The 17459-nt window shown below is 39.8% G+C and overlaps 2 protein-coding genes across 8 annotated transcripts in view; both read left to right on the top strand.

Moving 5' to 3' along the window:
- Nucleotides 1-83: 83 nt before the first annotated feature.
- On the top strand, nucleotides 84-6598 carry plcxd2 (phosphatidylinositol-specific phospholipase C, X domain containing 2). Of its 2 annotated transcripts, none has more exons than XM_008307548.2 (8): nucleotides 84-595; nucleotides 1170-1306; nucleotides 1386-1505; nucleotides 1923-1976; nucleotides 2049-2204; nucleotides 2771-2881; nucleotides 3194-3324; nucleotides 4453-6598. In XM_008307548.2, the coding sequence occupies exons 1-8, from the start codon at nucleotides 493-495 to the stop codon at nucleotides 4610-4612; spliced, it is 972 nt and encodes a 323-aa protein (XP_008305770.1). In that variant the 5' UTR covers nucleotides 84-492; the 3' UTR covers nucleotides 4613-6598. The 2 variants fall into 2 exon arrangements, with proteins under 2 accessions (XP_008305770.1, XP_024910289.1); XM_025054521.1 differs by having other exon boundaries at nucleotides 85-595; nucleotides 3194-3376.
- Nucleotides 6599-10155: 3557 nt separating this feature from the next.
- Nucleotides 10156-17459, top strand: part of phldb2b (pleckstrin homology-like domain, family B, member 2b) — a 32128-nt gene continuing 24824 nt past the window's right edge. For 5 of the 6 annotated variants that reach the window (XM_025054516.1, XM_008307532.3, XM_008307534.3 and 2 more), the window contains exons 1-4: nucleotides 10156-10383; nucleotides 15740-15917; nucleotides 16882-16980; nucleotides 17184-17267. In XM_025054516.1, the coding sequence (XP_024910284.1) occupies nucleotides 10351-10383; nucleotides 15740-15917; nucleotides 16882-16980; nucleotides 17184-17267 (394 nt within the window). In that variant the 5' untranslated portion in view covers nucleotides 10156-10350. Of the gene's footprint in view, nucleotides 10384-14477; nucleotides 14920-15739; nucleotides 15918-16881; nucleotides 16981-17183; nucleotides 17268-17459 lie in introns of those variants that run through there. The other variant, XM_025054514.1, reaches the window with a different exon arrangement.

The raw sequence follows: 17459 nt of genomic DNA, 5'->3' as shown, positions 1-17459 counted from the left end.
GTGTCTTCTTCTTTCACATAAGTTGGAGAACAGCGCCACCTGTTCCTAACATGCTGCGTTTATTTCCCTGGATGCTCCGTCCATCCAGCCAATTAAATATACCGCAGTGTAACCTTTGTGTGCGCTTAGTGTTTGTGGGTGCGTTGTGGTTTTGCACGCGCGCGCACACACACACACACCAAGTTATGGTTAAGGCAAAAAGCAGGAGCAGAACCCAGGTGGGATTTGCCTGTAAGAGGATTATCCAAGTCGTTAACTAGTCTCCTCCGAAGAAAAAACGACGCACAGCGGCGTCATACGGCGGATTTAATGGGTCGTCGTTAGAGTGGGGTCAGTGAATTAGACCACGTTTAGATGATGTAGAAGTAATGAAGTATCCCAGGATGCTCTTTGGTTGTTTTTACATACTGGGACTGCACGGGGATCTCCCACGAACAGTGTTTTTATCCCGGAGAGCAGTTTCCTGAGATTTGTTGACGGACTGACTCTGACATGAAGACGCGACCTGCAGGACTCGGAACCATCAACGCTGACTGGATGGGTTCGCTCCCCTCCAAACTCAGTGCTCTACCCTTGAAACAGCTCGCGGTGCCAGGTGAGCCCGTGCGTAAAGACAACTTTACGCATGAGTGTGTAAGCCTATGGCAGCAGGATTCGAAGTCCAGCTTAGGAAATTAGCTTTTATATAAGTTAAATATAGTTTTTACACCTGGTTACAATATTTAGTACTATATTACCTTTGATTGTTGTTTGGAAAATGGGTCTTGTTTACGTTTTTGTCATATTTTGCTCTCTTCCAAATGACTTCCAAATTATTTTGTAAATAGACTGTAATTATTATTATTCAGAACAAAAACTAAAAATATTTTTTGTCCTGACAGACACTGTCTGAGCCTATTGAATGAAAGTGCTCTTATTTTTCTCAACCTTACATGACCTTGTTTATTAACCTTTGTTAAGGATCAGATGAGGCCGAGAGTTGGCAATAACTGGTTATTGATTAGATAAGGGAGATGGCTATGTCCCTGAATGGAATTCAAATTGTTTGTGTTTCTTGTTATTGAGTCACAGTTTGAGACAAACTAACCCTAAATTGTAGTATTGTTTTTTCCTGTCACATTACCTGCTACCTAATTTTTCCCCCTAATTTCAACTATCTTTATCTTTAGGATCCCATGATTCCTTCACCTTCTGGGTGGATGTCCGTGCTCCAGTGGGTCCAGATCAAAAAGTCTATGTCAAATACCTGGCCACTATGTTCAGCATGGTGGCCAAGAAAGTCATGGTGAAGTGGTCAATGACTCAGGTACAGCCACTGTGTCAGAGATGGGCAGTTCTTCAGGTCCACCTGATTATCATGTGATAATGTGGCCTGTGTTTGACAGAATCTGACATTTAAGGAGCAGCTGGATGCAGGAATTCGCTACTTTGACCTGCGTGTTTCCTCAAAACCAGGGGAACCAGGGACTGAGATTTACTTCATTCATGGACTCTTTGGACATAAGGTGAGCAGAGGATGTGCCGTACACTGTTGCTGTTTTGGAAAGGTCATGTTGTCTCTGCTCTGTTCACATCTGATGTCAATTATATTTGTTTTTGTGAGTGGCTCGAAGTGGGGTTCAAAGGTTGTGTTTTTATTTTTTTTTAATGTCAAATCCTTGCTCTTAAATGGTCATTCTGACATACAGTATGTGTGCACTAAAAGCATCAGATCTGATTGGTCATTAGAAGCACTGCTGGCTGTTATTTATTTATTTATGTATTTATTTCAATGAAATAGAAACTGTACCTTTTTTACACAAATGATGACTTACTCTAAAATGCAGTACAAATATTTTAGTCTAATAGGCATTTAAACAACTAATCGTAACAATTCGTGTCATGTGACTGATCCCTAAATGTTACTCCATATTTTCATCAAGGTGAGAGATGGTCTAAAAGAAATCAACTCCTTCCTGGAAGGACACAGGAAAGAGGTGAAATATATTTTCATTGATCTAAGCTCTGCTGGAACTTGTTGTGAGTAAGTCTGACGTTGGTGCCTTCAGGTCGTGTTTCTGGACTTCAACCATTACTACTCCATGGGCACAGAGCATCACGTGTACCTCATCAGAATGCTCCAGGACGTGTTTGGCAACAAGCTCTGTAAAAACTGCATGGTGGAGAGCATTACTCTGGATTACATGTGGGAGAAGAAAAACCAGGTGAGTGCAAGAAAAATGGTGGCAGACACTGATGTAAAAAAATAATTTATTAGTATGTATATGACCATTTAGTCCATACTAATAATATGTATGTGCCAAATGTATACATATAATGTATAATGTGTGCTGTGTGTAGAATTTTTCTACGTAAAATAGTAGGTTTCTACAACTTTTATCTGTGACTGGCTTTGGTGGCAGGAAAGGAGAAGTGAGAAGGAAGTCTTAGAATAAAAGAAGTAAAAGAGATTTGCAGTCACAGAGGTCACATTCTTCACCCTTCACTCTCAGTCTGTCACCAGAATGGACTCGCTAACCCTCCTCACTCTCACACTCCTCTCAAACTGCTGAATCGAAGTGTTTATTTTTTTTTTTTTTTTTTTTTTTTTTGTAGATGAGTTTCAAACAAATGCAAATGTAGCCATGTTGTACTTTATATCACCGGATTTGTTTAATTGATTATTAACTTATAGTAAAATTTTCCATATGAATGTCGGCTTATTTTTTGCAAGACAGTGTCTTTTTTCTGAGTGTGAGAGTGATTTTCTCATTGTTTTTGTCCTCCACAGGTTATTGTGTTCTACCATCATCCCTCAGGTTGTGGCAACCCAGCTCTGTGGCCTGGCCACAAGATCCCTGCTCCGTGGGCAAACACCACTGAACCCAACAAGCTCATACAGGTCAGCAAACATTGGGAAAAAAAATTACAACAACAAAGGTTTTCTAAAAACACTTAGGGTTAAAGCTTCCCAAAATGTATTGGTTCTGACATAAAATACCAGTTAATACAGTAAAAATAACATAACCAAAAATCACTCTTATATTAGCTGTTGTCAGAGTTCTAGGAATTGCACGTGAACTTCGTCTCTGTGTTTTCCTGTGTACTCTTATCATGTTTCTGTGCAACCAGTCATTGTCTTACGCCTATTTTATTGCAATATCGTTACAAATATTAACTTGATGTTTCTGTCATGCACCGTCCTTGTCTCTAGTTCTTGCAATCTACACTTAAGAAACGAGAGAAGCAGGGTTCCTTTCATGTGTCCCAGGCCATTTTGACACCCAGGGTCAACACTGTGGCCAAAGGCCTGCTCTGGGGTCTACGTAACTACCTGGTGGAGAGGTCAGTGGCAGCAGATCTTTGTGTGTTGGAACACAAATGTGACTTCAGTGAGGTAAACACAATGCCATTGTAGGAGTAGTGAAATGTGTTTGTTGAGTATTTCAATAAGTTTTAAAAATAAAGTGACATCTTTTCAGACTTGAGAGTTCAGGCTTTGTTTTCATTGGAGCGTCTTACGACAGTTCTCACCACATTCCATGGGAATGAATCATCTGTTTTTCTGTCCATATGTGTTTCCGTTGTAACATTAACCCAATCTTTATGTTGATCCAATCAGGTCTTGTCTAAAGTTCCACATTGACTCATTTTTTGCTGTTATTTCATATCAAATTTCCATTTGTTGAAACTGTGGCCAGAAGAGGGCAGCAATCCTCTAACAAGGAGCTTGCTTCTCTTGTGCCTTGAAAAGGGAAAAACAGGCACCAGACTCCTAGAAGGATTGAGCACTGGTGTATTGTAGTAGTATTGTAGTAACATCAGATCGATTATTTACCACAAAGCATGTTGTCTCCAGTTAGGAGGTGTTTTAATTCCAAGAGGAATGTGTGAGGAAATCCCGACGTGCCTAGCAGCCAATCACCATGGCTGTAAATCCAAGAGAAGCAGACACCAATGCATGGATATAAAACTGACTGGGCACTGTGGCGAGATGGTTGGTGGCCTGATTTTGCACTTCCGAGGAAGTGGGATTGTTTATCGCCGCTGGATAAACACTGTGACTTCCTGCTTTTGTTCTTCTTGTGACTGAAGCATAGCTGTGCATTCAAGGGTGTCAGAAGTGCCGCAGTCAAGTATTGCATAGTCTGTGTGTATGTAGATAGTTGAGGCTCGATTTGTAGGCAGTCTCTTAACTGTCCATCACTGACAGACGTCTTTCATTTTGTCCCTAATGATGTGTGCAGTTTTGTTAAACACACATAAATCTCCATTAAAATATGTTGCTCTCATTTCAGCCTAACTTTAAAATAGTCAGTTCTCCCCAGGGTATTTCATAGAGCTGCCAGTAAGGAAATCATTAGATTTAGTGTAAAACAAAAGTCTGGGTGGATGAATCATGGTGGAGTACAGTTTGTTCTGTTCACACACATCCGTCTCCTATGAACTGATGAATCATTTCTCTGGCTCTAGGAACCTTCCCACCATCATGTCCTGGGTAGAGACTCAGAGGCCAGGGGTGGACGGGATCAACATCATCACCTCTGACTTTGTGGAACTCACTGACTTTGCCAACATTGTCATCAGACTCAACAACCTGCTGTTGTCAGAAACGGAAAACCGGGCAAGATGACACAAAGAAGCCTGAAAGACTGACGTCTTAGCTGGACAGTGTGTTTGGGGTCGAACGCTTGATTGCTAAATACATGGGAATTAATAACACATGACTAGTTTCACTAGAAAGTATAATGTGTGATCAACAGGCCTGATGAAAGACATGAAGATTTAAAACATTATTTGGAGGGCATCATTACACAGTGTTCACAACTTAATACTATTACAGTATTAAAGTGAATTGAAGTATATTCACAAATCCAGCTTGTTTACATTTCACTTCAATCACAGTAATAATTACTGTGACCACTCTCCTCAGGAACACCCTTGGATTTTTAACTGCAGACGTTCTTCTACTAAAGTGGAAGTTGTGGCATTTGTTGGGACTTGTGTTGCTATTCAAAGCTGAATTATGCATTAAAACAAGCCCACTGTGCCAACACTTCTGGCGTGACTGTGGCAGGAAAAGCCAAACACGTGCAGGACTTGCGCCACAAGTCTCATAAAACCTGGCTCCACATATACATTAAACACACCTATAAATGTGAATGTTTACAGGATTTCTGCAGAAATCTAAATGGTGCATGATCACTGGCTGCAGGCTTCATAGAACAGATTATACAAACTGTACACGTTATAGAGGAAGGGCAGTGGTGGAAGAGGCAGGCCGAAGTATTGTAGTCAGAGATGTTTGTGTGTCAGTGTGCGTTCCCTCTGGGTGCAGTGATTACTATGTGTGACATGGACGTGGGTGTAGTGACAGTTAACCTGCATTCCAGTGGTCAAACAAGGGGAAAAGAAGAAGAGAGAGGGAGAGAGACAGTGATTTAACACAACGTAGAAACATTTGATAAGTACACAGGAAACTGTGGGTGAACAGATTGTTTTTTTTAATCTTGTGATTTTTATGTGAGGAGTGTAAGGAGCACTGGTCATCTGAGAAAAAAAAACGGATCCTCTTACTCTTCCTTTTACTTTATAACTTGAATTTTCAAGGGAAAATAAGACAGTCTGATATTTCCAATTTAATATATTGTATATTCCATAGACAGTCTTTTTTTTCCAACATTACTATTCCCTTCTGGGCAGCACAATTACAAATGTAAACGTTGCAGTATAGTCTCTATAGCAACTAACTAAACAGGTCTTGACCTCAGCGTGCCCCAACCCCGATGCCCCAGGCCCCTCCCCGTGACATCCTCCGGTTACAGCAAACAGCAAAGACAGAATGGCTTCTCACCATAAATCAGGAAAGGCTTTACTGGGTTTCGTCACAAATTAAATGTGGTTTGGTTTTCGGCCTTACACAAATGATGGTTAACTTCACTGCAGCAGTAAAACAAGATTGATTGAAAGTCTGGCCTATAAAGATATTATTGCATGTCTGAAGTGCAGAATGTGAATATTTACTAGACAGTGTTGACGTCACTTTACTACCATTTTAATTTGACACCAGGTTTTTGCCTTTTAAATGCCTAAAGGTTTCCAGATAAAACAAATATTATTTTTTTAACCTTATTAGAAAATGTCTGCAACATAAAAAAAAGTCACCTGACCAGAAAAAAAAAGTCACCTGTTGTTTTCTGTAGTAGAAGCTTGATCATGGTTTGCATAGCAAACCAGTCCTGCAAATTTGTTTTTGTTTCTGTGGGTGGCTGTACAAACAAAGCAGAGCAGGTTGGATAGCTGACGTACATAAAGAAGAGGACGGCTGACTAAAATACTTGTATGTGGATTATTCTAAACCTATGAAATGTAATTTTTTGTATGTAGACATCCTTATACACTAGTGTCGCCTCCTGAACCCTAGGGGTCTCTGTGACTTCTGAGTCTATACTGGTGTAATGAGCTGCATCTTGGCACTGCCTACAAACTGGCTCCAGGTACTGGGCAGTTTCTCTTGGAGCTGAATGTGCTGTCAGCCTGTTCACTGTTCTGTGGGTTCTGTTTGGCTGACTGCAGCTTTCCACATTTCTGTTAAATAAATTGTCACTGTTAAAAGTAAGTCAAACTCACTCTCAACTTTTTGTTTGATCCTCGATTTATTTCTGAGACAAAGACTTAAGCTTAAGTCTACGTATAAATAAGAGAATACGCAGAAGACCATGGAGTGTTTATAAACCCCTACTCGAAACTGTTTGAACCCACCCACTGCCTGTGTTTGCAGAGTCAACAGAGCACCTCAGAAAGCTTTGTTGACTTTTCTACAGTTTTTAGGATGTGGGTGAAAAAAAAATCAGCCACAAAATGAAGAGTTGGAAAACCTTTTGAAGCCAGTGTCTTTGCTACGGCCTTCATGAGGCATTCACACCAAAGGTGATAGGCATGGACTGAGCACCAGCTTTTGGTGTGGACTCCACACAGCATATCCAGCCAAGTCGGTAGTCAACGAACCAGAATCAGTGACTGCCGCCTCAGACAGTGAGGACAAAGAAAGTGAAGGACTTGATAAAACACGTGGAAAACACTGCACCACAGATTACCCTGGAGCAACTGGGTACATTTCATCCAATTATCTGTTATTAACACATTTAGTGAATAGCTCAAATTGCTGTGCCCACGCAAAGGCCAACATCAGTGATGCAATAAAGGATTACCACCAAATTAGATAAGCTGTCTGACGATATCAGAAGATAACTGAATTTGTCCAGAATTCAAGTTAGCACAAAAATGCTAATTGAGCAGTACAGAATTTCTCCAAGATTAAACAATTATGTTTTATGAAAATTCCAATCTAAAGGTAGAATCCCAGTCCAAACAGCTATATGTCTCACACTGAGGCCTCTCGGGATCACATGGGACCCATGGAATTGACTCAGGAATGCTGTCAGGCATCCAGCGGCTCTCTGAAACCCACAGGCTCTGGGATGATGTCACTGGGAAAGCTTACCAGCTCTCGTGCTAGCAGGCATCCATGGAGGCATAATGGCTTAAAAGCTCCTGGAAGCACTGGACAACAGAAAGGTACAGTGGATTTCTCTTGATAACCTTATTATCCTTCCATTTTAGGACTGACATCTCCAAAAACTGCATCTGTTAGAGTTGAGGCGAGACCTTCACTGGACAAAGTGCTGACATGCTGGTGTTTAAATGTAAATAAGTTGAGTATCTGTTTTCTGTGTTGGTTGGTGTGACTCTGCAGTTCAGAGTTTATCACGTGCCATGGAAACTATCAAGATAAAAGGAGCAGCACAAAATGCACTATTAACTGTCTATTTTGTTATTTTTTATTTTTATACTGTTTACTACGATTCATGCTGATTGCATATGCATGCAGAGATTCGTTGTAATCTGTGTAAATGCTGCATGGTTAGGGTTATGAATGCATTTTCCTTCCCGTCTGTACTATTTTGTATCTCCACCAGGTTGACGCACCCTCAGTTCCTCCTTTGGGGGAAAAAGAAAATCATCAAGCATTTTCATAAAGGAAGCATGTTTAGTCATGCTCAAATGCTCAGCACACACACATACATTTTTATTAATTGAAATGTCAGCTTTTTACTTTAAATTTGACCCATTTATTTATACATTTTTTATTTGCATAATTTCCAGTGGGAGCTGGCACCACACTTTGGGAATCCCTGCCCTAGCCTATAATTCTACAGTTAGAACCTTTGGATAAAAAATAAAAATGCACAAACCTCTGCCTAATCACGCAGCCCACATTTTCATAAAGCAGGGCTTGCATGCCTGCCTGATGTCTGGAGATGGTACGTGATTGTACATGCCGCAGAGATTTTCCAGGTGATGTGCCCAACTTCAGAATAGAGTTACAGGTAAAAACACTGTAACCATACACATGTTGGCAAAGATGGCATATAATTTTGTCTGCATATCTAGGAAAGGCCGTCTTACAGATGATGTCATGTAATGTTACTGTGTGTTTCCATTCAATTGGTTGGTAATGCGTAACTTTACAGAGATTGTGGGAAAATACGTGCATCAAACGCCTCTGTTATTGTCTTGTCAAAAGTCTTGGGAAGGATGTAATCATCATGTTTCTCTAAAATGACCGTCTGTATCAATGGTACCTCTGAATATTTGCAAATTCCCCATCATACTAGTTCTAAAGCCTAGTGGCAAGTATTATATAAGCCGTTCTAAAAAACAAGTGGAAATCTGGACTCGTGTATCAAAGAACATTGTTCCATTATCTTTCAATTCATCACAGAGGAGTTCCAGCCAAATGATATGTGCAGCCTGAAAGTCAGGTACATTCATTCATGTTTCTGTCCTTTGTGTTTTGCACAGACTTCCCCTGACTTCCTTAATATTTTTTAAATATTGTTATTAACTGAAGCTGTAGAAGTGTCTTAATCCTTGTTAATCCAATGACAGACAGCGACTTAATGATTGGACCATGACTTATCAATGCTTTTCCTTGGTGTGCTCTTGAAACGGCCTTAGCTATCTTTGACTCTTTGCATGCTAAGCTGTAAAACATAAGTGAGTGAATGCACTGTTCACATACCTCCACCTGTCTACTAGGCTACAGAGCCATAAACGTAGCTCCTGAAGTGGACATTTTTCTGGAGAAGTATGCATTCTTGTCAAAGGTGCGGTCACTATGCGACACCTGCTCCTGTGAGATAAGGACATGAAAGCTGTGTGTGATGAAATGAGGATATGAGTTTCAACATATTAATGACTTCCTTTGCTTTTTCTAAAACAGCTTATTTATCCAATAATTAGTTGTGATTAGTGTCAGATCTCAGTCGAGTGTCAGAGTCAGCATTCACTTTGTATTGGAGAGTGGGCAGATTCAAATGTCAGATCGGTTTGGAATCACATGACCGGTGCAATATTCTTCACAAAACTAACTGTCTGGTTTTCATCGTCTAACAGATTAAAATAAACTGACATTATGGACTGGAAAGACACAAAAGACACAGAGGGGTGGGGAGACAATGGGACGAAGGTGAGACACGGAGCAGGGATTTACAGAGGAAAGAAACGCAGGAAGTGATGATCCTGCAAGAGACACAAAAAGTAGGAAGCAAAAAAAAAGAAAGACAGGAAACTATACAATTTAAAAAAACAAAAGCAGAAGAAGAAATGTAACTGAGGACTGGTTGTGACTAAGGTCAATTTAGAGACATAAGACTTTTGAAAGTAATTCAATTTTTATTATAAATATTTTGATTGGATTGATTGGCCCTGGATCTAAGAGAATCTAAAACCTGCCGTATTACCATTAGCTGTTGTCAAGTTCAGCAGTCCTCTCTTTCTCTGACTCTGTCCCTCTGTCATTATTGTCCATTTTATTGTCCTCTATTCAGCCCCAATCCTCCCCTTTAATGACAGCCTCAAGCATCTTCTCTTTGAACCGGGGAGAATAGGAGGTCAAGTGTAGGTGGTTTGTTAACACCTGCACCACCTGCACACTGTGGTGGGTGTGAGAGAGAGGGCAAGCTAGAGAGTGAGAGAGGGCAAGCAAGAGAGAGAGAGAGACTCCCCCCCCTGTTCCCTCTCCTGCTCAACTTTCCAGCTGTAGTTGCATTCCTCTACACGTCGCACTTGGCTGCAGCCGAGGGCTTTTTTTGTGTGTTTTTTTGTGTGTGTGTTAGAGAGAGTGTGTGTGTGTGTGTTTTTGTGTACACTTGCCAGAGTCTCAGGAAAGTACAGGTCGCCTTCCATAGACGCAGACAGATTCCACTCAGAGAAAGTATGCTTCTGCTTTCAGGACGGAGACTGTGATCACAGACAGGGAGAGGGGACAGGATCTGTTCTGGGGACACAATCCTGGATCTAGGAATCATGACAGAGGTGGTCAGTCCTGCTTCAATAATGGTGAGCCTGCCTTAAAAAGTTTGAATATTTGACCAACGTGGCTTCTTGGTCTGGATCTTATACTTCTGTCTCATCAAATGTTCTCTTTGAGTTATACACCAAGAAGGAAGTTATCTTAATATTTATGATCAGCTGATTTTATATCTATATCTAGGCATGGAATGAAGCAACTCTGATTTTCTCTTTTATTACATGACAGACTGGAATTCACAGTTAAGAACTAATGGTAAAAGCTCCATAAAGATCCTTAACTATTCACTCTGTTAGTGATGTCAAAACAATGTTTCATATTTGCCAGTGGAAAAGAAATATTCTGATGAACAACAGTTCACGCAAGAATAGGATTTCCCTCATACACTATTACTCAGATGATTCACTGGATGAGCTCTGGGAGTCACATACGATCTGGTGCCTTGTGTAACTTCTCAGATTTAAGAGTAACAGACAGCGGTATTGATTGCTGTAGCGTATATCCATACAGTATGTATTCTGTTGCTGTGCTGCGTCGCTTTTAACCTGCTCTTCATATCAGCAGTATCAGCTCAGCACATAAGTGTTTTCATTAACCATGAACTCATACCACAAACATCTGGTATTTGTTATGCATCAAAATATACATACAGTTTCAACAGCACTTCAATCAATTTCTTATCTGATGTGCAATCATGGATGTCTCTGTGTTGTGTTGAAAAGTGCAATAGTGCTGACGATGTTACTGTCAGAAATGTAATCGCTGTAAATGAGTTTGACATCCTTGTGTCAGAATAAGTCAGACACTAGCCGCCACCCCCCCACCATGTACGGTGCATGTCAGCAGTATGAATTGTATGAACACAAATTCATCAAACTTTCAAGATAAATTTCCATTTACCTCTGGGTCACATTGAACAACAGCAGACTCTGTTTCCTGCAGGGATCCTGGCTTTTGCTACAGGACAGATAAGAGTGAGAGAGTTCGGTTTTAACAATACGTGTGGATATTGGTTGTTTCCCAGAGGCACAAGGTCGAAGTTTGAAGTAAACATCTCTCTGAAATCTACAGGCACACGCACACATAATTACAGCCAGAGCCTCAATGTTAGCAATTCACATAAACATCGACCTGAACTGGCCACCTTCAGATGTCCCTATTCAACCCTATACAGTTTGAGAGAACCAAAAATCCAAAATCCAGATGTGCAAATAAAAAGTGCCTGACAGTCACACGGGTTGTGGTGGAGAAGTATTTTACCTAATATAAACAAAGTGCAGTACTGAGTGTTGTGAAGAGAAAGAATTAGGACTGACCCTGTTTAGTCCTGTGAATGGCTTCATAAGAGGGCCACTGAGAGCACTCCATAGTATAGAGCGTTTGTGATACAATACTTGCTTTGTCAGGTGGGAGGAGGAAGGGGTGACAGTGGAATGTAAGGGGAGGAGAAGAAACAGAGGGATGGAGAAAAAGACATCAAGACAGAACAACATGTGCTGGCTTATTATCAGAGAAGAGACAGAGACAGAGATAAGTGGGGAGATCATATGATAACAGGAAATCTGTCTATTCAAATTTTTGGGGGGGGAAAACACATTGTAGCACCATAGGTACACCACCCAAAATATTGTTAAAAAAATTAGATATATATTTTAAAAATATTTTTAAAAATATTATTTTAGGTTTTTGTCAACTTGGGAGATGATGTCTGTCCACTTTGATGAGAAACTATGGGGAATTATTATTTTTGCTGACCCTAAGGCATTTCGACAATATCACCATAAATGTGGAAAACAATATCATATTTATTATGTATTTGTAGGATTTATAATTACATCTTACACTCCTGGTTTTTAGGGACAGATATAATCTTTCTGTAATCCATACAACATGGCTCTGTGAATTCAAAGATAGGGCCACGGCATTAGTGTTATCTGATGTGTTATACTGTATATACACGTAGGTGCCCTATATGGTCACAGTTACTGTCTTCAGCACCTTTCACTGATAACATCTCAGATGGTTTCCCTCATCTGGTATATACAATCTGACAGATGGAAGAAATTCAGCTCCAGGTCTTTTGACGAAAAAAAAAAAAAGTCCATGGGTCAAAATAACTTTTCTGGCAATGTACTTTATAAGCAATCGGAAGGAATCTTTTTTGAATAATGAACATTCACAGCCACTGATTGTAAGTTAAAACAGAAATTCCCAGAGTCCATACATCAACTGCAGATGATTTATCCCAGCAAATCAGGAGCTGATGTTTATGTCCATCCTCTTTAAGATCTACCTGTGCTCTGTAGAAACACCTTCATGCTATGGTCCAGCACATGAAACTTCAATAGAGCCGCCATATGACGCCTGCTCTGAAGAAGCAGATGGTCAACATCAGACATCTGCCATGTAAAAGAAGAAAGGGGAAGAAGAAGAAGACAATAGTGATTGTTTATCTGTTTCATATTAGTCAGCGCTGAATCATTCAAACTGAATATGTCTTAAAACAATTGTCAGAGAGAAACTAAGAAAGTGGAAGGTGAGTGACACAGTGGAAAAGACAAACAGATGGAGAGGAAATACAGAAGCGAGGTGGGAGTGCACGAAAAAATGAAGGGAGAAGCCTGTTGGGACAAAAAGGTTTAGGATGAAACGGCCTGGAATCTCCTCTTGGTTTTATTCCTTTCTCTGCCTTTCATTACTTTCCCTTTTTTATTATTCCAAATTTCTCCCCTCCTCTGTGTCTGGGTAAACATGGCATTTTGGGGAGACTCAGCTGTTCCCCAGATGGGATCAAAGAGAGTGTGTGGGTGCATTCACTGTCCCTGCAGGAGTCCTTGGGATTTTAAAACTGTTCTGTATTTACAAAGTTGTTTTAACTGGTCTTTGGGATTTAAAGGGCATGATAAGATGACCCAGACTTAGGACTAAGCTGAATAACTATTTGACAATATTCCACCATTGGTTGTTGTTGTTGTTGTTGTTGTTACTTCACTCAAGACATTTATTTTGAAAAACTATGCAGACTTCTTTTTCTTGTATGATTTAGATCTGATTCATATTTGTTTTCTTGATCAAATATGAATTTTGTCATGATCCAGATTCAATTGGTGATCTTAGAATTTTAATTTTACCCTAAAATGAATAGCCATGACTGCTTTTCTGTTTCCCAGCACCGCTCAGTGACTGCAGTGACTCAAAAGACCATTGTATTCATCTCTGTCTGAGTTTAATTTTGTAGTGTCAGGATAATTTGTAAGTTGTGTAAAAGTTTTCCGCACATTTTGTTTGTCAGTTTAAAAAAAAAACTGAAACATGATGCTTTTGATTTACATTTATTCATAACACCGGTCAGGTCTGGTCAAAATTAAGTTAAGCACGAAAACATCTGAAAAGCATACAAAAAAACAACGCTATTCTTATGAAACACTGGAAATTCGATAATTACCATGTGTCTGTAATGTGATTTCAGTCAACAAATCATGTGATTATTAACTTAACTATCATTTTAAAATCACTGATTCTGTTTGTTGTGGATCATCATGTGCTTTTTCATTTTTATTTAGATACAAATTTGAGGCTAACACTGCGACCCCTAAAGCACTGCTTAGTGTTTAGACTTGGAGATTAAAGCAGTTTTAAGGATTCCACAGCTGGAATAAGACCTACCTTAATCTGAAGTCTAATCACCAAACATGAAGTCAACTTAGATAAGGGATCTGGGAACCTACAGTAGATATGAGGTTGACTCACTCCAGTGCTCTGTTTTTACTCTAGCGAAGCAGGGCCAGAGGCTTGTCCTGACCTGCCCAATTCAGCTCTCCTGGAGAAAGACAGAGACACAATCAGGAGGGACTGTTGTATGAAGGACCATTCAAGAAATGTCAAGGAATGTGAAAAGGAGACTGTAATAGGTTAAAAAAAAGGCCTGTCACTATCTCAAAAAAATGTTTTCCTTAAAGTCCAAGATCTGTCATTGACCTGCATTTCCCATCTGGCCCTTGCACTGCTTCTCTAGCTGATGTTGTCATTATACATGTGTGTTTGCTTTGTCTACACCAGTGTTGGAAAAAAAGACTTGGTGGAATGTGGGGGCTTCTTATCTCCACCAGATAAGAAAAAGAGCTGATGTGTGAGTCATGTAAGCTTTGTGTTTTTTAGCAGATATTAGTGTGTGTCTGCGTGTGTGTAATGGAGAGGGTGAGTGTGTTAGGAGGCAAGAAGGGTGTCGAAGTAACAAAGGAAGTGAGCTCAGAAAGGAAGCTGGCATTGAATTAAAGGAAGTGGTACGGCACTGACTTTAATTTGAGCTTCCTCACTGGTGATTTGGGGGGAAAGTGGAATGCTGTGACACTGAGAATGTTGGATGATAGGGAAGGACGAGACAAGCAGAACCTCCTAAACACTCCTGCTACAGGGAAAAGAAAACACATTTTTGAAATTAGAAACTACGCGTACAGGGAGGATGACAAGGGAAAGGGAGAGAATGTGAGGAAAGGGAAGATAGAAGGTGCCTACAGAGATGTGGTTTGGGTGGTTTCCTGTACGCTACAATCATCTGTGCTTTGGTGAGAAGCATTTAACTCCTCCAGTTGGCTGTTTATACACACGCAAATAGAAGCTAGCCAGGCTGTTTTTGGCTGTCGGAATTGCAGGGTGAGACAGGGGATTGTCCTGGTCTTTGGATTTGAGTGTGTTTACACAAACACACCACAGTGTTAGTATTTATTTTGTTGAATTTAATTTTGAGCTGTTTCCGTTTTTCCGTGTTGCCGTTGTCTTTCTGTTACATAACTGCAGTGCTGTATTAGGATAAGTCAGTCTTTTATCTTGTCGTTTTTTGTGGGGAAAACCTAAGATATTATAACTAAATGGCAACATTTTTAGATATGCAAAGATTTTTTGTACCTTTGACCTATAGGTGGACCCTGATATATTATTAATTGGTCATTATCCATCCAGTGAAACGTTACATAAGTAAAGACTTAATACGTGCTGTATATCTTTATTAGAGTTTTTAATGTTAATGAGTACAGAATGTGCCAAAGAAAGAGAACGAATCAGCATTGATTCATTTAATAATCTATAAGAAACACATGTACACCAAGAGCTTCTCCCAAAAGCAAGTGTTTCTATTTTTTCTTCTGAAGTTGTTTTTTTTTTCCACTTGGACGACTTTCACACGAAGACTTCCTTTCATGTGGGACCATGCCATGCAGTTTTTATAAGTATAACTTGATGTAGCTGTGGGTACATAAACATCGGTGCAGATGTGTACATTATGCTTCCCTACATGTGTTCCATATGTATGAGTGCACAGTAACTGCTACTACACTGAACATGACGTTTTCCTGATTCGCTCCTTTTCCTTCGTCTTTTGTATTGCAGGACCCTGAGATGATGTTCCAACCAGAGTCAGATCAGATGTGTCCCGTTGAATCAAAGAGCCCTCTGGACCTGATAGACACAGGGAAAGGCTTGAAGGTCCAAACAGCTACTCCTCATTTGGTCAGCCTGGGCAGTGGGAGACTGAGTGTGGCCATCACCGTGCTTCCACTCAAAGAGGGTAAGTTGCATGTTGTTTGTTTGTTTGTTTGTTTTTTTCATGTTGTTTGTTTGTTTGTTTTTTTGACACATCCTGGACTGTTCTCATCAATTTCTACACTTAAGCAGAACTAATGTCACCCTCACTCCTTACAGCCACATGGTTAATGTGAAACCCTTTTAATTACTGCTATTAATTATCATTTAACTGTCCTTATAAAGTACCAAATTAGGTCAAACCTCATCAAAATCTTTCAAGATGACCAAGAAACAAAATTTAGAATTAATTTTTTCCACTCAGAAAGTTTCTGTGATGGGTATCTACACTGCCCAGATGAGGTCACAGGGAACCGTTTAAACCCATACTTATTTAAGTCACTACAGTCACATCCCTGGTTATTTTTATTTATTTTCATTGGCAAAAAGATTTGTCCCACTTTTGGCTTTTGCAAAACCAAAGTGTCCGCAGTCAAACACTCAAAAATTATACTAATCCAACAACCCAAACAGCTGTCATGACTCATTCTGCACAGTTTGATGACTCCACACAGTGGAGTAAAAGCTGGACTATAACATGTATAATTTAAACAAGTCTATAATACTCATTAAGAAGAACATTTACTTTACTTAGCTTTACATTTAATTATTTTCTTGTGTGTTGGATGACCAGTGCCACATCCTTTTTGCTGTGCCCCTATTTTACTGAGGAATGCCAACAATGTGAACAAGCCCTTCAGGGGAACTCTGGGTCTGGTTTTTCTCCACAGTGAGACGGAAGAAGAATAACCTGTTAAAATCATTAGTTATGTGACTCCCCTTTTAATTATAGGCCAACACTTTTTATTTCAAAATTATAAGTTAAATATGTAGTATTTACTTTACAGATTTGCAGATTAACATGTCTAACTTTATAGTGCAGCTTGTTTTATTGCATGTCCTGCTTGAATTTTTATCCACATTTATGTATAGACTTCTTTACCATGCAGGTGTGACCCGCATAGGGCGAGAAGATGCTCCAGTTCCCCAAGATATTACGATCCAGGGGCCAGGAATCGAGGCAGAGCACTGTTGTATCATCAATGAAGGTTGGTGTAGTGTTGAAATTATTATTATTATTTTGTACCATTCATTTTGATTATTGTTAGCAATAAATTAAGGTGTAAGTATTGAGAGCCACCTGGATTGATAATCAAAAAAACCAAAAGGATGCCTTTTTTTATGTTGTAGAATGTTTAAAATGAAAACGTTCAGACTTGTACCTTATTTGCTTTTACCAATGGTTTGTCAGGAGGAGTGGTGACCCTGGATCCTTGTGGTCACCTCTGCAGTCTTGATGGAGTCCAAATTAGCGTGCCTACACCGCTCACCCAAGGTAAAGGCTTTGATTTACTGCCACCTACTGGTCAGATGTAGTAGAAAGTGGGAGTTAATTCCATTGTTATACCAAAGTTAGTTAGCTAGGTCGTTGAGTAGAAGAGAAAAGAAAAGAATGAATGAAAGAAAGTGAGAGAGAGAAAGACAGACAGCAAGAGAGAGAAAATAAGAGAAGGAAGGGAGGAGGGAA

Source organism: Cynoglossus semilaevis, chromosome 3 (genome assembly GCF_000523025.1).
Source record: "Cynoglossus semilaevis isolate Cse_v1.0 chromosome 3, Cse_v1.0, whole genome shotgun sequence".
NCBI classification, from domain to species: domain Eukaryota; kingdom Metazoa; phylum Chordata; class Actinopteri; order Pleuronectiformes; family Cynoglossidae; genus Cynoglossus; species Cynoglossus semilaevis.
The sequence above is the reverse complement of the archived record's forward strand: the minus strand, read 5'-3'. Positions and strand labels throughout refer to the sequence as shown.